The 25393-nt window shown below is 34.6% G+C and overlaps 1 protein-coding gene across 10 annotated transcripts in view; it reads right to left on the bottom strand.

Annotated features, from left to right (window-relative positions):
* Positions 1-14549: 14549 nt before the first annotated feature.
* Positions 14550-25393, bottom strand: part of GrlHz (Gustatory receptor-like Holozoa) — a 39911-nt gene continuing 29067 nt past the window's right edge. For 5 of the 10 annotated variants that reach the window (XM_067098002.1, XM_067098008.1, XM_067098006.1 and 2 more), the window contains exons 7-11: positions 22453-22625; positions 21131-21311; positions 20645-20791; positions 19901-20053; positions 17301-18734 (exon numbers count right to left, since the gene is read on the bottom strand). In XM_067098002.1, the coding sequence (XP_066954103.1) occupies positions 18537-18734; positions 19901-20053; positions 20645-20791; positions 21131-21311; positions 22453-22625 (852 nt within the window). In that variant the 3' untranslated portion in view covers positions 17301-18536. Of the gene's footprint in view, positions 18735-19900; positions 20054-20644; positions 20792-21130; positions 21315-22452; positions 22626-25393 lie in introns of all 10 variants that reach the window. The other 5 variants (XM_067098004.1, XM_067098001.1, XM_067098007.1 and 2 more) reach the window with 2 other exon arrangements.

The raw sequence follows: 25393 nt of genomic DNA, 5'->3' as shown, positions 1-25393 counted from the left end.
CTGGGACTAAATGAATAATGACAATGAAATTTTAAAAATAAATATGCAGAAAGGCATGTGCTTCCACGCTGGACGCATTTAATCGCTTCCATCTGCTAAAAAAAAAATCAGAGTAGGTTAAGATGTTTAAAGTTCGTCTTTTTTTATTTATTAAATGCCCCATGGGTTCTTGATTATTCATAAATTACTTTTTATATTTTATCAATTAATTTACAACTCATGAATATTAAAATTCGAACAATTGAAAATGTTGTAGATTCTGATAAAATTTCATAAATTACTTTTTATATTATATCAATTAATTTACAGCTCCTCTTGAATATTAAAATTCGAACAGTTGAAAATGTTGTAGATTCTGATAAAATTTCATAAATTACTTTGTATATTTTATTAATTAATTTACAACTCCTCGTGAATATTAAAATTCGAACAGTTGAAAATGTTGTAGATTCTGATAAAATTTCATAAATTACTTTGTATATTTTATCAATTAATTTACAACTCCTCATGAATATTAAAATTTAAAATGTTGTAGATTCTGATAAAATTTCATAGACCTATCTATATCCGAAACTTGACAACCATTGTTGGTTATATTGATGCAAAACATGTTTGACTGTTGTTATCACATTGCATTCTGAGCTTTCCCGTGGAGGGAAAATCTAACTTGAAAATACTGTAAATGAAGTTTACTATTTTAAAAATAAATGATTGTAACTGGTCATCCCATTCAACAGTGAATATTTTGTGTCCCACGACTGTTCACAGTTCTCAACCTTAATGACCGCATATATTATATATATATATATATATATATATATATATATATATATATATATATATATATATATATATATATATATATATATATATATATATATATATATATATATATATATATATATATATATATATATATATATATATATACACAGTATATATATGTGTGTGTACTTGTATGATATATATATATATATATATATATATATATATATATATATATATATATATATATATATATATATATATATATATAAATGAATGTTTGTATATTTGTTTGGTTTCTATAGAAATCCAAACTGCTTGACAGACCCAGACAAAATTTTGCATGCTGCCTCTATGTCACCCCAGAAAGGAGTTTAACTCAAAATCAAACCGGAAAAACGAATGAAATTTTCATTGTTACGTCACCTTTTCCTTCAGTTTTCTGGGTTTATTTTCATTTTTCACCTGACACTTCACCTTTCCTACTAGCATTACCAGAGGTGTGATTAATCTATAATAATAAATCCCCTATAATATCAATTTTTTATCAGAATTTACGTGAATTTTGATCATAATTTATGATAATAATTAATACAATTGTGTATTACCTTGATAAAATCTACATTGCCGAGTCCATGCATACGTAGTAGTGGCTTAACGCACCTTGGACACTCCAGCGGTTGGAATTAATTATCGCGCGAATTCGCAAAAAACTTCACTGCATAGGCTATTGAAGATAAGTTTCTTTTCACGTTGCATGGTACTAATTACCTGGAAGATAATGACTGAAATTTCTAAATTAAAACTTTACAGGAATTGTAGATCATTACATTTGGAAATCTTTTCTGAAAGGCAGTTGGAGGGTCAATGTATTAGATGCAAATAAGTATTAAATTAAGAAATGGCAACTACTTCTTCTTCTTCTTTTTGCAACTACTGCACTTCGAGAAACTCGAAGTGGTCACAGCTTACACAACACATCAATTCATGCCTTTTACTGATGTAATCATTCACAGCAAGGAATGACATTCCCATCATTTAAGAAAATACAGTTATTGTTTATGGCTATATATTAGAATGATATATATTCATTTCTGTCTTTTATCAATGCTTATTTATTCAAAACAGTAAACCTAACGTTCCTCCAAGAAGGGAAAGATTTTGTTTGATTCATGATTACGTCATTGTACGAATTGACCAAGTTTGTAGATGCCATATCTGTAACTGTATACACAATTCTATGTTAAGAAATTTGATGTCTTGTTAAGATAATGAGTTGTAACTTATGTTATGTTAAAAACTTACACAATTTTATGTTAAGAAATTTGATGTCTTGTTAAGATAATGAGTTGTAACTTATGTTATGTTAAAAACTTCCCTAAAACCAATATAAAAAAATACGTATCACGAGTTGAAGTTAGCCGTATAGTGTTTTTCCACTTTTTTCTTAATATGAGGGGGTGGAAGGCTAACTCTTCCAGCAACTCACTTAATAACAGATAAGAAGTAAAAAGGCATAACAGAATATAGACTAAATATTTCTTTTTCAAAAAAGACGTCTATTCTTATACAATATTAATGAATGAGTTTAAATTAGAACTGAGGGGTTGGTTCAGTTTTTTTTATGAATTGGACAGTGAAGTTTACTTTCATTACAGAAACACATATCATAAAAAGACATCATTGGCTAGGCCTATACCAAATTGTCTGTATCACATGGAAATATTGTTTTAGGTTTTTATTGTATGATTTGGACCTATAACGGCCTACAAATAGTGTTGAAGGGTCTAACAGTGAAATGAATAAGACTATACATAATTTGTTCATATTCTGATCAGTGTGTCTGAGATGCTTCCCAGATGAAATACAGCAGCAAACTGTCACGAAATTGACACTAAGATGCTCGGTCGGTCAGGAGATATTTAGGTAATACCGTCAGTTCATCCGTTTTGGTGAGTTGACTGTCTCTGCCCTCAAACTGATGTCTGCACGTAAGTTTTACGCCAGTTTCGATGAACTGACAGAAGAAATGACAGGTAAAGTTGATTGTGAATAAATGGCCTTAGTTTGTTGAATTCTATACTAGTGAATGGATGTGTTGGGAGAGAGTGAGAAACAGTGAGAGGAGAAAAAGAGACAGAAAAGGGGGGTGTTAGGGAGGAGAGAGAAAAAGGTAGTTTATCAAATGTCATTCAGAGTTTTTCCGGGCAGTGCTGGATGTCAGGGAATTCCGAAGACATTTTTCCCTGGTAAAGATAGCACTGCTTATTTGTGATTAGGTATGGTAAATCAAATCAGAAATTTAGAAATAATGTTTAATTACAAATTTTAATATATTAACACCACTATGGATTATGAAATTAAAAGATAGATTATTGAAATAAGGAAATAAACAAATAACGAACAACAAAAATATTTAAATTACTTATCTGTCTGACACCCTTTTAATATCAATTACCAAAATAAATCACCAAATGTCTTGTTACAAATAAATACCTCAGCAATTGCTCAAAAAAAAATAAACCTTACAACACAGTACATAACACAAGTCACTGTTCATGGGTCTCTGTGACATTTATCATACGTTTGATAATACACCAATTTGAATTTCGGATTCAGAGTCACTTATATAACGTATGCTTCAATGTAACAACGGGAACCTGTGATAATAGTTCAAGTATTTTCAAAAGTGCAGTAATTGCTCCGGGATTGTTTAAGGTCATGCACTGTTTCCCCAAGGGTCGAGGATTACCCTAGCTGAAAACAAAAGGAAAGAAACATACCTTGTGAAATTTAACTACACTTATGATTAACACTACACTTATTTTAACTTAATTCGTAAAGAATTTTTATTAAATACGCACTTATAGACAATTTTAAATACACTTTTAAAGACTTAAGAATTTTAAAGATAAACACATTTCACAAAAAACTGATATAACAATATTCCGTATAAACACAGGCAGTTAATCCACTTACTGCACGGCTAGGTGATTATAACGTGACTAAAGAAAATACAAAATTTATTTTTCCAAGTCTATTATGGAACGGAAAAATACAAGGACAAAATCGTTAACAGAAACTTCGCAAATACTGTAACTTCAAATCCAGTAAATAGATGGTGTTACTAACATTATGAAATTCGAAACTTCGCAAATACTGTAACTTCAAATCCAGTCAATAGATGGTGTTACTAACATTATGAAATTCCCTGACACTGGATTGGTCAGCTAGTATTTATATATATACACGTAAACGGAGACCAAGGGTAGATGGAAAGGCACACAAACAATTAATAGCATTTATTATGGCTGACGGCATTTTGCAATAATCTATTTTATTTTCAAGGCTGCAGTGACACATATTTTTGTTTAATAAAAAGGAACCTCACTACATAAAATCCAATTATGAAAATATAATTCTTAACATACTCTGAAACAACCCTACCCAGTACGTGGCTAAAAAGTGACATAACATAAAAAAGTAAAACTGGTAGACAGTAAACAGAACAGCGGAACAATTTGGTATTAAGCAAAGGTGAGGCAGACGTCTGGGCATTTAACGAGGGAACGAGTGCTTTTATGAAAATTGACTCTATAGTTGCAAGCTCATCCTCGTGCTGGGCTGTAGCTATTACTTTGAAATATTTTCTATCAATCTGCGTTTTGCAGATTGCAGAGTGATTTCGGATGTTTGATAATCCAGGCCTGGACAATCTGCATTCCGTCCGATAATTAACGCCCTGATGGCTACAGATGCAGACTTTCAGTATGCGTCTTGTACATCCCACGTGGGTTCCCACCTCATACTTATTACAAGTATATTTGATCATAAATAACGTTGGATGTTAGAGACGGACACAGTCTGTCCTTAGATCTGAAAAGAGACCTGAGCATCACTGGGTTTTTGGAATAAGTTTTGCATTTACAAAAGGAAATTCTTGGATAATGATCTTTGTAACTTTTTTGCAGAAATCATCATTGGAAAGGAAGGGAAATTTAGCATAGATTTCTAGTTTGGGAACGTTATAAATGACTTGTGACTCCTAAAAATTCATTACCAATAACTTTCTCAAAATTCTGTAAAAGTGTTTTAGCGAAAAACAGTTATTTCTAAAAAAAAAAAAACCTGTCGGTCTCAATTTCCCCTTGGGAGGCTTGCCAAGACGAAGTCAGAGTAAAGGCTCTGTGCAGGATTGTCAAAACAGCATTTATTTAAAATTAAAATAAAACATGCTGTGAAAATCAGTACCCAACTCAGCAAAGGCACTTTCTATATATACTAGTATGGAAACCCTCCCAGTCCCTCGAAATATGCAAGTCCAGGAAAAGGAGGGATTTGCATATTTCCCTCTCCATGGTGAACTTAATATTGGAGTGCTGGGTGTTTATAAAATCAAGAAACAGAAGGGAATGAAATTCATGTCTAAAAAGAACAAATGTGTCATCCACATGACGTCGATAGAATAAGGGGTAAAAATTGGAGGGGCAGGAATCTAAAAATGACTCCTCCAAGGAGTTCACAAAGATGTTGGCGAAGGTGGGGCCGAGTGGGCTGCGCATCACCATCCCCTTCCACTTGTTTAAACGAAGTACCATTAAAAACTAGTACCATTAAAAACTAGTATATATATATAATTTATATATATATATATATATATATATATATATATATATATATATATATATATATATATATATATATATATATAATATATATATATATATATATATATATATATATATATATATATATATATATATATATATATATATATATATATATATATATAATGTGGATGTCCCAATGTACCATGGGAAATGAAATATGGTATAAATCCTGTTCCGTTACATCTTTAGTTTTCTAAGACATTTTCAAGAGGACTGATACATATTGGTAGAAACTTGCAACATATCTACTACAGTAATGTGACAGCAGTAAAATAATTGGCATCTGAAGTCATTAGTTTAATGGACACATATGGAGGCTGATTTGAAATTAACCCTTTATTTTATTAGTTTTCCTGAGAAGAAAATACATGTTTATATATATATATATATATATATATATATATATATATATATATATATATATATATATATATATATATATATATATATATATATATAAATATATATATATAAATATATATATATATATATATATATATATATATATATATATATATATATATATATATATATATATATATATATATATATATATATATATATATATATATATATATATATATATATATATATATATATATATATATATATATATATATATATATATATATATATATATATATAGACACAATGTTTATCAAGCTTTTTTACTTTGAGGGGTTATAAATGAAACAAGTTCTTACTTCTGTCTCATGTGGATCTTGTCAGAATTCTCATCTCTGCCCTTTCTCCACACTTTTCTGGGCCTTCTTACTGGTCTTCGTCCTGCTACTCCCACATTTGTTACTTTTCTGACTGATTGGTGTGCTCCCCTTCTGAACACATGGCTAAGCCATCTCAGTCTCTGCTATCTCAATTTACTTTTCAATCTTGGGATACTTTCTCTTGCATCCCCATCATTTCCCTGTGTTGGGAAAAACCTGTGACACATGTGCAAGACATGTTTTTATTGCATGTAATCCAGCAGTCTCCTTCCAGTTCATCTGGGCCTTCACTATACTTTCCTCTGCTATCCCTCTCAGTACTGTATTAGCCTTCCAGTCCCAGTACACTATGCTACAATGTAACAAGAATTTATCTGGCTCTTCCAAAGCCTGCCCTACCATTCATGATCCTCCCCTCCCTCTCTTAACAATTTGTGCTTTTGATATGTTTTAGGCATGAGAAATCCTGTAGTTTGCTTATACTTTACAACCCTGAGTATCTGTTATGACACCTGGACATTTCATACATCATGCATCGTTACATTCAACACTTCTCGTATACTAGACACGTTGAAACTTTCAGAACTGGATTTTAATTTTAGCTAATTGATATTTCCCAAAAGTAATCAGTGTAAAACCTTTGATTTTTTTTGTGGCCAAGGGTAATTCACTTTCATACAGGCTCTTTGAGATGCAATCACAAGCATGCCAACTTCCAGACATGGACCGCTGTTAATTTCACTATTAAGGAAAATGGAGCAGTCCAATGCACCATAATACTGCAGCTTATGAGAAAAGTATCAGTTTACAATTGAACTAAATGATATAATCTTGTCACACCTCTAATTATTTAGATGGGATTCTTGCATTTTTGTCATCACACTAAAGTTTAATCAGACTGCTGGGACAAAATTTCATATTCTTACTTATACTATTCATTCATATATTTCATAATTCTTTAGAAGTTACATATCCATTATTGCAAACCTTTTGCATTTTGTTTTGATGATACTACTATACCCTCGTTTCTTAAATATGATTGCGCAGGGAAGAAACTCATTCCTTACCTGTAGACTGATAGTCACAAGCAACAGAGTTACCTGTGTACCTACATTTACAAGCAGCAGTTGCCTATATGACTTAAGTCACAAAAAAAAATTGCTCATGTACCAGCAATCATAAGCAATGGAGATGCCAATATACCCACAGTCACAAGTAAAAGTTTTGTCTATATACCATCAGTTACAAGCAGTAGTGGCCTATGTACCCAGGGTCATAAGCAGCAGTTGTATTGTATGTAGGTTTGCAGTTATGTTATGGTGCAAATACCAGTATATCAGATTCAGATTTTACTGCCATCATCTTTGGCTTCAGTCAGATTTGTGGCTGGAAACAGCTTTTTGCTCCATAAACAATTTTATGAAGCTAATATTGCAGGTAATGCTAAAAGTGTCACTCATTTGCAGTATGGCAATATGTGCACCCAACTTCAAAATAACTTTGAGAGTAGTCTAGCTGCAAAGTGACAAAACTTGCCAAAAGTTATCAAGTGTTTTGGCATGTTAGCAATCGTGCCTTCTTGATTTTAGTGAGCTTGATGAGTAGCTATTTTGATATGGGAATTTTCAGGACCAAATATCCTGTTCTTAAGACACTGATTTTGTCTAGGACTTCCCCAGTGAGCAATACACTAGCAGCTTTATGGTTAGGGTTGTTTCAAATAGATCTACTAACAAACATTCCCCACTGCCACCAAAAGGCCTTACAGATCTCTAAATGTAGTAACCATCCCAGCTTAAATACATAACATATATGTAAAACATAGAAACTATTAAGCTCAGAAGTCTACATCTCTGGATACCATACATGAATGGATGAGAGGTGAAAGAATTAGAAAAAAAGAGGACCAAGTAACATTCGAGCTCTGCTGCTGATGGTACCATCACCAATTAGTCTTCAAGTTATCACTAAAGTCTGTTGTCATTCTTATGGACCCACTAAACTATTTATGCCAAGGTCAATATGAAGACTTGAGTGGTTGTCAGGCCAAAAGATGGAGCCTTGAATTAGAATACCTTTCATGCCCAAAGAAAGCAAAGGTATTTCATAAAAGCTTGGCAAATTAAGACAAGGGCATATGCACCCCTGAGGTCCATGAATGGCAAGAAGTCCCTTTTTCTGATGGATTGCCAAACTGATGCCACCGTGTCTATTCTGAAAGGTCTCTGACATGCAAACTTGTTCAGTGAGCTAAGGTTGGTTTTCAGGTACCACATTGTTCTCTTCTCGACTAAAAGCAGATGGCTGAAGCAGCCACAGAGTTGTCCAGCACCTGTTCCTACTTCAGAAGCATTGACCTTACATTACCCTCTAGAGTCAGGATCTCAATCCATATGGCAAGGGTGGGGACTCAAGTCTACAGAAAAGGAAGTTGATAGCAACTCTTGATGGCTTCCATCAACACTTGAGGCTTTGTTCTGAACTCATGCCAGTCTTTAGAATTTCTGGACAAGCACCTCCTGGTAGCATAACAGTCAGTGGGTGAATGTCTTAATTACTTCCTATATGACCATTTGGTTGGGGACTTGGCCACAGGCCATCTGCCTTTCCCAATCTGAAAGGGCAACTGTTGCCTCCTTGCTGGTGTCGTCTTATTGGGGGCAGAAGGAGCACTGGCCATTCCAAGCTCCCTCTGATATGTTGGTTGTCTTAGGGATTAATCTCAGTGTTCTCTAGTACATATAATTTCCTCTGGCATGTCAGTGGCAGGAAAAAAACTTGCTCTATCTGTTAGGTGACAAAAAACCCTCTGATCTGGAGATCAGAGGGTTCAGGAGTGGACACAAGGGTGAGCTTAATAAATGAGATTGGGTTCAAGTGGATGCCAGGATTGCCTCCCCCATATCACTGCATTCACTGATGAGCTTAATGATCTATCAAAAGTGTCACTCCAACTCTGCCAGCTGATATTTAGAGAAACCAGGACTATCTGGTTCAATCAGATCCCTAAAAGCATAAGAAGGATCTTATCCCAAGAAAGAGGATGACACACCACTCTGCCTATGAGATCATCCACAGGAACATGGTGCATCATCAGTTCTGTTGGCACCAATTGACAAGCCATGAATGAGAATAACCTGTGAATGGAACAAGGTTCCAAACCATGGTCTTCTCTCCCACGAGACTCCCTATGATCAGCAAAAGCCAATCTAGAAGAGGCCACTGGAGTGAGCAAGAGAAGGAGTTTGGGGTGGTCATCGTGTCCCAGAAGTCACAGGAAGACTGGGTAAAAAGTACATCCAGAACCTGTGTTAACTTTACTGCAGGCGAGTGAACACCACCGCTGAGTATATTGTTGTAGGGAATAGGCTTCACGTATGCTCTCTGGGTCAGACTTTGGAATACGTTAGCTTTAGGTTTTTTCATTATTATGAAATCACCAATTGGATTAAATCTGATACCCTTGGTTTTGTCTCAGAGGCATCATTGCCCTTGTGCACTAGGCAAGGTTGATTTCCTGATCTACAGCTTAGGAAATTTCCTTATCGTTTTATTCCTTGACTGTCCCTTGAGTAGGCAAGATCATGCCGCTGCATGTTCTGTTGCCAATGATCCCTTAACAACTGGGAATAGTTTCATTATAGGCTGCTCAAACTGCCTTCTAGATATTTAGTGTTATCATATTATCTCTCAAGCAAGACTCGCCCATACTTAAGTTTATTGCTCCATACAAGGTTCTTTTTCATAGTAGCGTATGTTAAAAAGGAGTGGGGACTGTTTCCCTTCTCTGTCATTTGGCAGGGCAGACACATAAGCGGGCAGTTCGTCATGCTGTCGAACTGTCAGCTAGGTACATTCCAGGCAGGTGGAATGTAGTGGAAAACCCCTGCTAGGGTCAAGTTGTGAGTGCAAAGATAATGCTAGCCTGTAATGCATGTAATGTAAAAGAACAGATATCACTTCAGCATCTGTTTCTGGTCTCAAAGGTATGGTTGCATAGAGCTCTTGTGAGATGACTTTTTTCTTGGAATTCTTCCCTCAAGTGGAATGGGCAGAAGAAGACAAAGAGGAGGAAGATTTTGTCAACAAAGAAAACTGGTCCAAGGAATACTGACTGTGGTAGATGCTGCAGGGGCATCTCCCACTTTAATAGGATGACCACTACCAGAGGCTCAACAGGACAAGCTCCTTGGCAGGTACAGCAATGATCCAGAAAAGAAGCAAAAGATAGGTTTCCAGAATACCAAGGGAGGGCCCATCCTCTGCAAGTACTTGATCATACCTGAGCCAGGGTCTATCTGGGGAGAGCCCAGCATACAGCAACTGACTTGGCACTAGACAAGAGAATGAATTGATCAACCACCTTTCCACACATAACCCCCTCAGACTGGGTCAGAGGTGTATGCATGGAAGGAACAGGGAAAGGCTTAGTGTGTGTGTGTGTGTGTGTGTGTGTGAGAGGTAGGGGGACCATACGATTAAGTGGCTTGAAAAGGGGAGTATTTTCTCTTGACAATGCCGATAAATACTTTTTAGCCTTCTTCCTCTTATTTCCAAACCTTTACCATGGCAAGGGGGGAAAAACACATTCCTCACAGGGAAGATCGGGACTACAGGCCCTACCCCTACAAAACGAACAATATCAGCTGTTCATTCTACTTAGGTACATGTATATAATACACGAGAGAAATTACCAGAAAACGCATGTACAGTGTATAATTCACATGAAAAATTACCAGAAAATGACCATATATTCAGAAAAGAAAAGCAAGTTTTAACTTGGCAGTTGGGAGAAGCACAGTTGGATGTCTGCTTTTGATGGCAATCAAAGAAAAATAGTCTGATGGCAGATGTGTGGAGGTTCCCCTCACTAAGTTACTTACTACCAGTTAACTACCTTGTTAGTACCAAGTTTCAATGACCGATTCCAACTTGCACTCATTTTTCTTATTATATATTGTATTGTCAATTTTTACAATGTGTATTTTAACAGGATGGCTTTCAGAAAATGATCGATTTTTTAGTAATTTGCATTTTTCCTAGGTATACAAACCGTAGCCTTTCATATATGGAGTACCCTTCAGTGCATGCACTGGATTGGCTGTGAACTGACTAGCAAGGAGGGCAGCATATTCTTCATAGTGAATCATGTATATATTCCTTACCTCTACAAGAAGTACACCGAGTGAGGATCTACCACAGTGGGGGACATGAATCTGTTACAAGGCTGATTGCAACCTCCACGGCAGCATTGGCCATTTATTCTCCATGTGAGAGAACAAGTGGCACCAAACACAAAAAAATGCAAACAAGAACAACAAAAAATAATAATAAAACACGGGCAAGCAGTGTCACACATGAAAAAAACATGGAATAAGGATAAGGGTACTCAACCAGTCCACTACAGGGAAGGGAAGAGAGTGATGCAAAGCTTCCAAATCATCATGTGGCTAAAGAAACAAAGGATGGCATTGGAAAGCATGGGTAATCTCCTCTCTTCCCCCATCTTTACTATGTTACCCTTCTTAGTTCACCGCCAGTCCAGCACATGCACTGTAGGATACTCCATATATGAAACGTATAGTGTTTGTATCCACATAGGAACAAATAACCTTCATGCCTACCTCAATAATCCTGCTTTATTAAAATAATTAAGCATCAATGTATAAGGTTTGTTGTTCTGTCGCAAAAATCAAAATAAATATTATAAAGTACTGTAGTTTTAACAAGGTTACTGAATCAAATTGCTAATCATGCAGGTCTTGCCCAGAAGATTTGTTCTTTAATTAGGTGAAAATTTGAAGAGGCCATGAACACTGTTAGTGGTACCCCCCATATGGGGGATCACAAAGAAGACAAATAAAGATCATGGTAAAAATAAAATTAGCTTTTATCAGTTTCAAATATCTAAAGTAATATAGGTAATATTTAGAGTTCTCAAGAGTACTAGTACTTTTACTTAATAAAGGAGTATACATTATGATATACAACATACCAAACAGAATACTTCACTTTTCTAAATGTGGCATACATGTGTTGTACACAGATGCATAAGTATTCCAACAAAAAATTGCCTGACCATTATTTGAAACAAGTTAAAACTATAGGAAACTACTTATTAACTACAAAAAATGCAGTACATTTTTAGTACTAATTATCACAGTGAAAGTTAATCTTTCTACAGTGCCATAAAAAATTATGCAATGTACAGTATAAGGAATACTTTTAACATAAATTTTTACAAGTAATTTGTATTTTTCTTAGGTATACAAACCAGAGTCTTTTACATAGGAGTATTCTTCAACAAAAGCTGGAATCAGTCATTGAAAGTTGGTAACAGGCTAGTTGACCAGTGGTAGGTGCACTGTCACTGATCATTTATTTGGAAGTAAGTAGCTGAGAGAGGTTTAGGGGGAGGAGGAACGAACCAAAATGATTTGATGTGTCAAAAGGTTAGTAATCCCCCCACCCAACAACATCAGCGAACACTTTTTAGCCTTCATCCTCTTGGTACCAAACCTTTTCCACTGCAAGGGAGACCAACTTGCTCACTCCTCTACAGGTAGGACTGCTCCTATCCCTACAGAAGGAACAGTATTGGTGGTGATCTACAAACATTGTGGACATTAGGCACCCACACACTTCCTCATGTCTTTCACACCTACCCTATTGACTCTTCTTAGGCACATTCATTTCACCAAAACAATTACCAAACAGCCAGAAGAAAAATGAGTTTCAGCTCGCCAGTCAGCAGGAGGATAGCAAAATCTTCTCACTTGACAGTGGCTGGAGAAAATGTGACCAGTGACAGCAGATGTTAAGGGTTCCCCCGCCCCTCAACCTACCAACATTTGTTAATTACCTAGTTACTGTGTTTCAATGACAGACTCCAGCTTGGGCTGAAGGATACTCTTACTTAAAAGGTGATGGACTGTATTCCTGTAGGAAAAAAGATATACAGTGCACTGATATATCAAGAACAAGGCAAAACAATTATTATCAGGATTCCTCTTACTGTGTAACAAAACAAAATTTAGTTTCCCTAACAGTACCATTAACCGTGAAATTTTTAATTTCAGCATTTCTTTTAAGACAGACTTCATCACTGGAGACTAATAAAATTGATGAATAGATAGGATTTTATAAATGTTTACCTTAAAGGAATACTGATTTCAGTGGCATGACAATTAAGAAACAAATAATGCAAATTGTTCTACATATGCCCCATCAAACCCGGTAATAAATTTATCAAGAGGAAATTCAGGAAACTGATTGAAAAGAAGTCCTGTTTACCTTTTGTTGGGCATAAAAAGAAAGAAAAAAATAATTTCTGAATTTCTGACAAATGTATCACCAGAAGTATATTACCTATGCACTCAGTGAACCACCTCATAAAACACAAAGGAAATAAATTTGTGAAATTTTCATAGGTCATAGGCATTCAACTACCATATATTTATATGAGTATTAATCAAAATTTGTTACACTTTCAGAGTTATGGGGGACTTCCCACCATAATCTTAACAAATCAGAGTGCATGAGGTGTATTATCAAAGTAATAGTGTGACACATCAGGCCATGCTCAGGCTGCTTAGCCTGAAGAGCCCGTACTTCAAAACATAACTTATATACCTTCAAACAGCACTCATCAATTTTTTCAGTCAATTTTAGTATAATTCCACATTACATTCCTTCAAACTGTATTCCTTTATTTTACCAATCAATCTTATTAAAATTTTAGAAAAAATAAACAAAATGGGGCTTTTTATACCTGAAAGCATAGAATATTGCATGTTTTTTTGGTGATGGCAGAAATTAAAATTTACACTTTTATATGTCACAACAAATGATTTCTACTATCTGTCTGCTTGCATAAGGTCTACAAAAGGGCCTTGTATCATATCAATTCCATTTATGTTGAAGAATTAGTAAAAGAGTAATAAGCATTTGCATATTTTAACTGAAAGGGGGAAAAACGGAGTCACAAAATGGGTGTCTTGGGCTAATACTGACATGTATGCCCTTTACTCCTGGTGTAAATGTTATAGTAATATCCTAACAAATACATAAACATTTTCCTTCTTAAACCAACCAGACCCCCTTATGGTTATCCACCAAACTGTGCATATTAATAGTTGTAACAAAGCAATAAAGCTTGAAGCTTGTGGCACAGCAGTAATTACCCTTTTTCAATCACTGCCCCAACTACTCTTTATATGTGAACATACAGTATTTGTTTTGTATTTATCTTTAGTACTTCTTATTTTCTCTTCACATATAGAAAGTATATTCTGTATATGCTTGCTTTGCAAGTTAGTTGCCTTTTAGGCAAGTTCCACATAAAGGTATTCTCATTTTTAATAATAATAATAATAATAATAATAATAATAAAGCTCCAAATTATAAACTACTATATTCAGTAAAGTTGGAGGGAAATCTAGTAGGAAGAATCAACCTTTCTGAGTTCAACTAAACTAGATAAAGTACAATGGCACTATACCTAAGGACAACAGCAACATATAGATTTTAAAAACAAAATTTGAATGCTAATGATACAAGAGCACTTACATAATGAACTGAATGCAAAATAATTTTCAGTATAAAACTTAATTAAAAATATAAAAACTTACAATGCTCTGTATCATATAATTCCTGTAAAATAAAATATATTTCAATTGCATAAAAAGAGTAAATTTAAAAGAGAGTACATTAAAAGTGACAGTGAAAACAAAAAATAAATTTTTAAAATTTTGAGATTTAACAGAATTAATTATAAATGATCAAGAGAAGGAGAAACTCAGCACAAAGTGAAGATGTTTTGTATGAAAGATGAATGACATCATTATGATAGTAGAGGAAAATCCCAAAATAAGATACACTTTGGAGGAGGCTTTGCACTTTAGTCCATGCTGCTTGCTACATAAATGAAGCCATTCAGTCCCAGTCAAGTTAATTTCAATATTAACAATGTTATGAAGCACTTATACCCGTATCGAACACTGGTGTCTTAATTTACTAATACAGTATGTTAGTTGCCATATAACATAATTTGTAATAGCCATTTATATACCTCCAATATAAGTACAGATCCATGTTCAAAAGACTTTTGTATATGCGCCTTTCCATCCAAATTACAACCACTACTTTTGGTTGTCATCCATTTATATTTGCCCTCTTTATACCTTACCATTCAGCCTTTCTACTCCAATCACAGTCGAGGTATTTTTACAAAACAGAAAATTTCCATTACATTAGGGGAACATTAACATAAAAACAACCTCTCTCAAAAGGTTTTTTCATGTTTTTCTTTGGAACCCATTACTTCCTCAAGATAAAGAAAAACGTATATTTCAATGTAGATATCAAGAAGGGAAAAGATTACCTAGATGAAATCAAGGTTCACTAGAATAGAAAAGCTTGCATTGGTGGATATTGGCCCATAAGTGATGAAGACCTGACTCTTTAAAGAAGGAAAGTGAAATGATTGAGGAAATGTTCAGGGAGGTGAAGGTTCATATTTTGGAAACAGTATGAAAGACTTATGAGACCAGTCAACCTCAGTAACCACTGAGGTTATGACTTGCAAACTGTATCTGTTGGATTGTGTTAGCTTTTCTGGCATGAAGTAAGATTTCAATAACAATAACAAGGAAATTGTTTTAAACTATCATGAAACTGGGAAGCTAAAAGGGGGTTTTCATCCCCACAAAATCAGGACGAGAGATTTTATAGGATCAGGCATTTTGGAACTGATGCACAAGAAAAGCCTAAAAGCAAAAGAATTTTCACTAAAACAGTAAGATATACATACATACATCACTAGAAGAAAGGAGGATTGGCAGCAACTTTTTCAAGAGTTTTATTGGTAAAAGTCAGATCTACCGTAACTGTGGAAAAAATATCAGCATAGGTGATTGTTAATGCATTGTCTGGGGTAGTCAGGTCCAGCCAATTTGAATTTTTGTTAAGGGAATGTATTATAATAGCTTTTAGAAGCTGCATTAGCTGAGAAGTGTTTTTATTATAAGGCAGCTTGACCTTTTGGGTGAATGTCAAGATGAAATCCCTCACACATACTTTTGTATCTGTGACCATGACCAAACGTGAAGGTTTACATATAGCTCCTCTCATTAGAAAATTAGAAATAAATTTTGTGACCTTTTAGTGTGTGTACTTTTCTCCCTGTACAGTATATTGATTTAAGTGTAATTTTCGCTTCATTTCAGTGCCTCACTTTGTCTGTAATCTACTTATGCCTTTCATCATGTAGATGGAAATGGTTGATAAAAAAAAATTAAAATCAGGCTTCATTATTAATCCACTTTCATCCAACCCTGTGTGAGAGCATTAGATTTTATGTATCTTTCTGCTTATTCTCAAAGTTGCTTTTCATCTCAAGTTTTACATCACATTACAGTTATAGTGGTGACAATGAACGTTTTCCTTTTTTTTCCTGTGGAGTTTGCAATGAATCACCAAAATCTAGTGTTTTATCCTATAATATTTCTTCAGAAATAACCCTTCATTATTAGCAGTTTTCTGTGAAGCATAATTTTTTGCCAGTGAAAACAAGAGAAACTGAGAATTGGTGAGTAACTCTTACATTCTTCTGTGATACAAAACCTTGTACAGATAACAAATTTAAAATAAAGACAGCCAAAGCTACCACTTGCAACCCATGGTTAAATATCTCTCCTATTAAATATTTATGTCAATACAATAAATTTGAAAAAAAAATCATGAAAAGAGCTTAGTACCGTATTACAAAATCCAAATCATAGACAGACTTGCAATTAAACAATACTGTATTGTCCTGAAATGGCATCATGACCATGTTCATAAGCACTAGTTGAAGGTTAATGTGACTTTATCAAAAAAGTACTGAGATACACATCTAGAATGATAATTTCACCTAGTACTACTTACTTAAAATGGCAGCTTCATTAGTCAATCAAACTCCTCCCTTAAATCCGTCTCCCTAGCTATCAACATATTTTCCTCTGCCACTGATAATGAGGGAGGGAACAGGTAAAAGCAAGAGAAGCCCTTCACATTGATTTTTCTCCACTTATGAATGCTAGAATTCTCCTTCATTAACTCTGAAGAGATTTTTGGTGTACGGTATTTATTTAATTAATTCTTTGTTCATTCCCTGTGGTCTCTTCCCATTTTGTTTCCAAACCTCTTAACCTCGCGTTGCTCCAATTTTTACTTCTCATTTAAGAACAAATCCTGTAGCCCAGCCCTCTGAAAGTCTAGAAATGTTCCTTTGCAGTCTGGTCAAACTAAGCAGAATAATGAAAATATTTTGCTTCCTAACTCCTGTGATTCACAGTAAGGTGACTACTGAAGTAATTATTATTATGGCTAGACAGTTAACTAAACTGCTGCACTAAGCACAGTGAAGTAGTAACAACAACAAGAGAAAGAAATATGCCACACTTTTGTTTTTAAAAGGTCCCATCTGTTCAAAATCCTCAGCAGTATTCAGAAGACATCCACCAAAAAATGGCTAAACATGGAGGATTTTGCCTATTAGTGGTGTGCATATTCAAAGCACATTTAAAAAAGTAAAGCCTACAAACAGTAATAACTGGACTTCCCAGTAAGCTGGGATACTGGCTAATAAAGAACAAAGAAACATGATCATACCACTTAATGCACTGAGATAGCTAATGGCTGACAAAGAACCAGAAGGTGTGATTCCCTCTTTGCTCTGACATAAAGGAAGGTATTGGCTGATAAAGTTGCTTACTAAGAACCAGAAATGGGATCATTCCACTTCTTGCTCTGAGATGAAGAAAGACATTTGGCTAGTAAAGAAACAGAAGTACAGACATAGTACTTCTTACTGAGATAAGGGCTGTCTCAAGCTCTTGAACAAGGTAATGCCCCTTCACATTTTCTCTTCAAAATTTTCTGGCTTTTCCCCTTTTCTGTCTAGAGGCTCTGATACTGTTATGCATAAACCTGACTGTATGGGCACAGGAATGGTTTAGAATGTTTGTGAAAACCCAAAATATAAATTTCTTCTATAACTGTACATGAATTTGTGCTTAGTACTGAGCCGGCATTAATAGATTTCGATGTGCTTTAGAAAAAATATTTTAGTTCTGCTACACTTTTAATAAATGCTATGATAATCTCTCATTACTAACAAGTGAAGATAACAAAATGCTCATAAGTATCAGTTTAAAATAAGTACTATGAAACACATTAAGCAAGTCTCCAGAGGAGAATGTTACAAAGTGACACAAGAAATACCCATAATTGTAGTTATTACCAAAAAAATGCATTAAATGTGACCTTAAAGAATCTGCAAGTAATGAGAGATTACATTTAAATATATATCAATAATATTTTACACAATGTCATTTTAAAAGTACAAATATCCTAGCACCATAGTAAACATGACCAGTAACATCAAAAATGAAACTAAGAAGTATGTTCGGATTGGAATCCATAAAATCTTTGCTTTCAGACGGAGGCTTGTCACATACAAAAGAAATGAATCTATGTCTTGTTGCGGTGTCAGTTGATATACGAATGGTCTTGCATGTAAAGTGCTTCCAACCTGAAAAATTATGGGTGTATCAGTTAATGCTGAAATCCAGCAAAGGAAAAAATTTACTGTACTATACTGTACAGTACTATGCTATATATGTAAAAAAAAAAAAAACCAAGTGTCACACTGTCACTGTGTCAGGTGAAGGCCAATACAGATGCTTACATAAAAAAAATACACTCAATGTTAAAAGTACAGGTAAAAGAAAACTCAATCAGGAAAAAACATTAGCCACCGTTGAATGGCCAAATGAAAAGAAATTAGTAGATTTAACGGGTCGAAATAAAACTCAAGCGTTGGTATTTTCTTTCACTGCTGCTAAACAGTCATTCTTCCAAGAAGTTTGTGGATCATCTTTAAAATTGTGCCCAATTTGCCTCAGGTCCTCATGGCCTCTATCCCTTGGTGTGTCAAAATGTTAAATGGCATGCTGAGTCATCATGTTGCATTATTGTGCATTTTTCTGTTATCTTCCCTTCATTGAAGGATTATCAGTCAGTGGAAAAAAGAAAATCCCTCTGTTTAGATGATTCTTTTGTATTTTTGTCTTACACACCCTCAGACTTTCTGGGTACACTAATCCAATCCTCAAGGTGGCACTGAACTGTTTTGATGTTTACTTCTCATTATAAACAAGCCAGTGCCTCCATCTTCTTTCCACAAAAGTATAACCGAATAATCCTAGGTCAAATGGACAATCTATTTGCACAGGATTCTTGTATATTCATCCTTAACAGATATAACTTTATAATAATCTAGGACAATTCTTTTCATTTAGGACATCTACATTAAGAATGGATTTATTCCCAAAGATGGTGAGGATGGTATTCAAAAACTAACCCGGTAATTTCCATATCAATACATTTTTATATGATTTTGGTATTCTGACAGTCCATTATATGATTTTCCTGCAAACAATGTACAGCAACTATACTCTTCTTGTCATTTTAAATATAACCGTTTTTTATGTTCTTTTTGGTTCCTCTAATCTAGGCTCCCTATCTCTTCCCAGTCCTTTGACATATGACTTATAGCAACTTCTACAAGGCATAATGAGTATGGATATCTCATCTTACTAATTAAGCTGACAAAGTACATCATGTAAACAAATTATGTGCCAACTACAAACAGTAATTAATCTGGGGTTAATCTAGAACATAAATAATTATTCTTACCTTATTAAGTACTTTAAAATCATTTGAAACTTTTGCTGCCATGACTAGTGGTACTACAGTTGAAAACATCCAACAAAGAAGGTTGCAAGTCATCGCTGTCAAGTTTACCCATGATATCTCTGCAGGTTTTCCATGTGTCAGGTGGCCATTAAACTAAAAAAAAAAAAAAAAAAATTAAATCAAGAGTTTACACCATAAGCAAAGGTCAAGAAGCTAGACTACAAAGTGGGAGAAGCCCCTAGAGAATGGATGAAGAGTAAAAGGAAGAAAGAAATGCAGCTAGGGGATGAATGAACACCATCTACACTGCTGCAAAAGGCACACTGTAGACAGTCTTCCTCTGTGGGGATGCCATACATTACAGTGAAACAGACTTCGACTGAAAAAGATATTTAAGTAATATTTTGACTATACATATATCTGTTTGGTTACTCATTTGGACATGAGAAATCCACTATTCAAGCTGATGATAGTTTCCCTTCATTTTTACGTACTATCGACTTTTACTATTTATTTTCATTAGATAATTTTATATAGCTAAAGTTTTTCACAACTGCAGGCATAAGTGTAACCATGAAAACCCATCCCAAGAAAATATCTATTAATTAATATCTGTTAATTTAAAAATCACATTTTTTGCAAACAATAGTTTTATAATTAAATGAAATGACAATATGCTAAATTGAATTTGACATTGTGCAAATACACGTGAAAACAAACCACCAACAGAAACCTGTGCTTTACCAGAGAAATATTGTAGCTTTTAACTGCAATGATCAAATCAGCCAAACCAGTAATGGCCCTGAACACTGTCACACACAGCATCAAGCCAACAATCAGTCCTAGTTCACGATTTAAGTGCTGGACAAACCTCGTGCTCTCATCAATTTGCTGTAAGATACATATATCATATCACTAAGGAGTTCTGTCTTTTGTTCATAAATGTAGGTAAATTCATGAGCATAAATCTAATCTGCAGTGATTGAAAAGTAAATTAATTTTTTTACATTAAATTTGCACTTTACTTATTGCTAATGTTGAACTTTTCAATGTGAGTACTTGTCTAGCTTAGGATTTAACCAGTTTTTCTATGGCATTAATGCTTTTGCTGGTAGGGAACATATTTTATACTACTATATGGCAAGACAGCTGGTAATACTGTACAGTAATTATATAATATTGTGCTTGAAACCTTCAAAGACTGGCTATTACAATTTATGTTTACCACACCTTTTTAACTGCTAATAATGAAGCAGCTCCTTGAAGAAGTGTTTCTCTAATAATGCTTAAGAGCAGTGACAGTAAGTGGCACTGGGAACAATACAACAGGATACCAACAATCAATGTTACATCACCCATCCAAAGAGAGGCAACAGCAATACTTGCAAAGACAATCCTGAGCGTATCATTGCTGCTGGAAGAAAATTATACAATTAGTTACATTTTCCAATACCACGTAGCTATGGATTCTCCCAAAAATAATGGTACATATTTATGCAAAGAGCACACTGTAGTAGGTTAATAATTACAGTATGCTATGCTTACAGTAGTACAAGGCAAGCAGTACTATAGGTTCTTTGCATCATCCATTTGATCACTTACTGCAATGCTTTCTACCTTTTAATTTTCATTCGTTCCCTACCTAGCTGCCCAACTTCTTTTACTTTACCTTACTTTACCTCTCACAAAAGAACAAACCCTGTGGGCTGCCCCTATGAGTCTAGTGAAGTGACACAGTGGTTTTTGTTTAATCACAGTAATTAATATCATTGTCACTGCCATAAGAGATCTTCTCACATCTCTATGAAGGGAACATCCTTTTCAGGCAGTGCTTTACATTGGGAAAATAAATTTTATTTTTTTCATGTCCTTAACTTGTTCAGTCTTTTTAGAATGCCTTACACTCATAACCTTAGATGGACTGAAAATTAGAGAAAATGTAAAGTCTGAAGGATTGCTATCCCTGTGTTCTGAATTGTAGGTTCAAAAACTAGTCAGGGATTTATGGTAATCCCCTTAAAAAATTCTTATGGAATTTACAGTTATCCTAACATCATAGTTTTGTAGTTAAATTGCTGGCATTTGTTCATGGGAAACCAAAGGCATCTAATGTGAAATAAAGTATGTTAACTGATCCCAGAACCTGAAAACAAGTCTAGTATCAAGCTCCTTTACAGAAGCTACACTACTAATACTTCCACTGAACAGTATTTTTAAAATACTTCTTTAACAAATGTATTATCAAAGCATTTAAAGTCAGTACAGTTAATATTCATAAATAAAAATTCCAGCTTTTAAAGTTTGTTCTGACATGTTTGATCCTTAAAATGCTATTATTGTAAAAATTCAAGACATTTACCCCTGAATTTTCATTCACTACCAGAAGGAAATTCAGGCAAAAAGTAAAGAAGACAACAGAGAGAATTCATTTCACACCTAAATCCATAAAATGGTAAAATCTGACAGTTTCTTAATGATGATGACAGGCTTACCACCCACAAAAATTACCAGAGTAGTTAGAAAAATCACATACTGTAAAACAGACAACTTACCAAGAAGCAATTATCGTACATGGAATGTGTTTGGCTGTGACTAGATGAAGTATCATAGATGAAAGAGATAAGCTGAGGCACATAAACCCAATCATAACCCACGCAATCCATATGTGATCCAGGCGCCTGTGTTTTACCACCTCCCAAGGTGAGCATGTTGCTATAAGGTACACCTGTAAGAAGCAAAAATTACCATATGATGTAAAAAAAAAATACTCCAACTCTTCTGGAAGACAATAAATACACTGTTAGTGCACACTGACATATATATTATTGTTAAAGTACTCAACAACTTGATATTCAGGTTATAAGAGAAACTAAACCCTACAGCAGATTTTTCATTATTTGAGTGAAAGGATATGTGACTGAGTCTACTAAGTCATAAGGTAAATTTCCATTCTTGATATAATCATGAATAAAAACAAAGGATATGTGACTGAGTCTACTAAGTCATAAGGTAAATTTCCATTCTTGATATAATCATGAATAAAAACAGTCATCATTTATGTCCAAACACAGCCCTGAAAGACTTCCCAGTAAGACACCCAGATGATTCTAACTCCCTGCAAACTAGGATGAAAACATTTCATTTCCTTTATATCAGTTCCTGACAATGCTACACAAAGTAACATATTATAAGAGCAGAAAATTAGTCATGTGTTCATCTTCTGGTAGGTGGAATTTTTGTTCATTTTATTTTTACTCTGCATCCATGGGTTTAGTTCTAATTCATTCACAACTTCACAGTTATAAGAAAAAATTACTACTTAATATTGCAATATTTTCATACTTTTCAAGTCTATGGAGCAGAGACAAGGCCATTTTAAAAAAAAGACAAGGAGGATATTCTAATACAGTGAGTCTGCCAAATGCTAAGTTTCATGGCTGGACTGAGCTTAGGAAGTCCTATCCAAATAACAGAGTAGCAGATAGGCATCATGCCCAGAGACTGCAAAATAAGAGAGATCTCAGGACTGAAATGGTCTGGACATATGATGACAAAGGGAGATGAAAGAAGCATAGAATATAGAATTTAGGCCAAAGCGCTGGGACCTGTGAGGCCATTCTGCACTGAAATGGAAATTCACCGTAAAAAGGTTTGAAAGGTGTACCTGGATGAAAACTTTGCTGTTGCACTATGAAACAATTGTTAGGAGAGAGTGAAAAGTAAGATGGAGGAGAGTTTGAACCGAGGTACAGTAAAAGAAATGAAAGGGGTTGCAGCTAGAGGCTGAAGGGACACTGCAAAGAACGTTAAGTAATGCCCACAGTGCACTGCATGAGGTGCACTAATGGCACTACCCCCTTATGGAGAGGAAAAAAGCAATAGGTATGCAAGGGACTGGTTGCCAACTAATGGGAAGGCCCAGAAGATCACAGAGAAATGGCAAAGATGAGGGCTGGAGCAAGTGAATTCTAAGATACAAAGTGCATTAGTCAGAAAAGAACACACAAAAATAAGTCACCTAACCCCATAGGAGAAAATCTGATATAAATGTGAATGATGATGAAACTTATTGGGTATGTCTAAACTACATGGGAACTAGGCTCTGATTGCATCAAGAGTCCAGGTTTATATAACAAAACTTGTAAAATACACTTACAGCCTAACATTGCAATCTCTAATAGTACACCACTTAAGTGTGCCTTGTACAACACTACACATGATACTAAATGTGTTTTGCAGTGACCCTTTGGCCTCTGATTGCACTGTTGCCTTAGGTCTCTTTTCACCCTATAAACAAATTTACAAACATATCTTTTGAGCAAGCCTGAGTCTTGGAATGCAACCAAGTGACCTTATTAAACTTATTACCGTACTTGTAAATCTATATTGCAGATATTGCAAATAATTTAATTTTTTTTATACCACACAACCTGTTTTATCATATGAACCCACTGATCAGGTACATGCCCACATTCATGGCCTCAAATGTCCCAGACTAAACAGTTTTTTGTCTAACAAACCAAAGAAGAATAGTTGTCTCACAAAAGCAAACTCCATCTAAATGTTGAGGTAACCATCAGTCACCTTTCTCACTTTTTGTGAAATCAGGAAATGAGGCTGCAAGACTAGTGGGCTCAGAGGAAAGAACTCACTACACAATTGGTGGCTTTACTTGAAGAAACTAGTTTTGATGCATACAAGTAATTATACATCTGCATTTTATTTCAACCCCATCAATAATTATACACTCTGTCCTTGACTTATATGGGGTATTGCCTCCAGGAACCTTCCCTTCTTGCATCTTGATATCTGCTGTGATTCAAATCCCTCATATAATAAAATTGTGTAACATACTTTTTAATAAAAAAGTGTAACATTACTGCATAAGTTATTGGTACAAGTATACATAGCCTGCAAGCGTTCTCCTTTATATAGTACACACTATAAATCACATACAGTTTCGTGATTGTTATCCCTGCTTTGTTACAAAATACTGGCAATGACAAAAAAAAAGCCAGTACACAATCAATATGAAAGCAACCATCAACACCATAACTACAAACATAGCGCTAGTTAGCAAAAACAATGTAACCATTTATTTTACTCAAGACTTACAGAATGTTTAATGACCTGAAAAAACTGTAAACAATGAATCAATTCAGTGCGGAGTATTACAGTAATTAATAAAATAGAAAATATAGATTCTGTCTTTTTTTTTTTGGTGTTTTGATTGCATAATGCTGAATATAGGTAAGCAAGCCTGGGATTCATTCTCATAAAACAGAGATTGCATCTATAAAATGTCTTTGGTGATGAGCAAGTTACAGTTCCAGTTTCAAGTCATGGGTATACAAGAATGTACTTTAAGTAGATTCAAATACCCAGAACCTAAAAATTACCCAAAAATACAGTGCAGAGAACTAAAGATAAGAGGACTTACTCTTCACTCAAAATTCAGTAAAGAAATTGAGGGAAGCTGGCAAAAATGAAAAT

Source organism: Macrobrachium rosenbergii, chromosome 54, assembly GCF_040412425.1.
Source record: "Macrobrachium rosenbergii isolate ZJJX-2024 chromosome 54, ASM4041242v1, whole genome shotgun sequence".
Classification (NCBI taxonomy): Eukaryota; Metazoa; Arthropoda; class Malacostraca; order Decapoda; family Palaemonidae; genus Macrobrachium; species Macrobrachium rosenbergii.
Note: the sequence above shows the minus strand (reverse complement) of the source record. Positions and strands in the feature narration are given on the sequence as shown.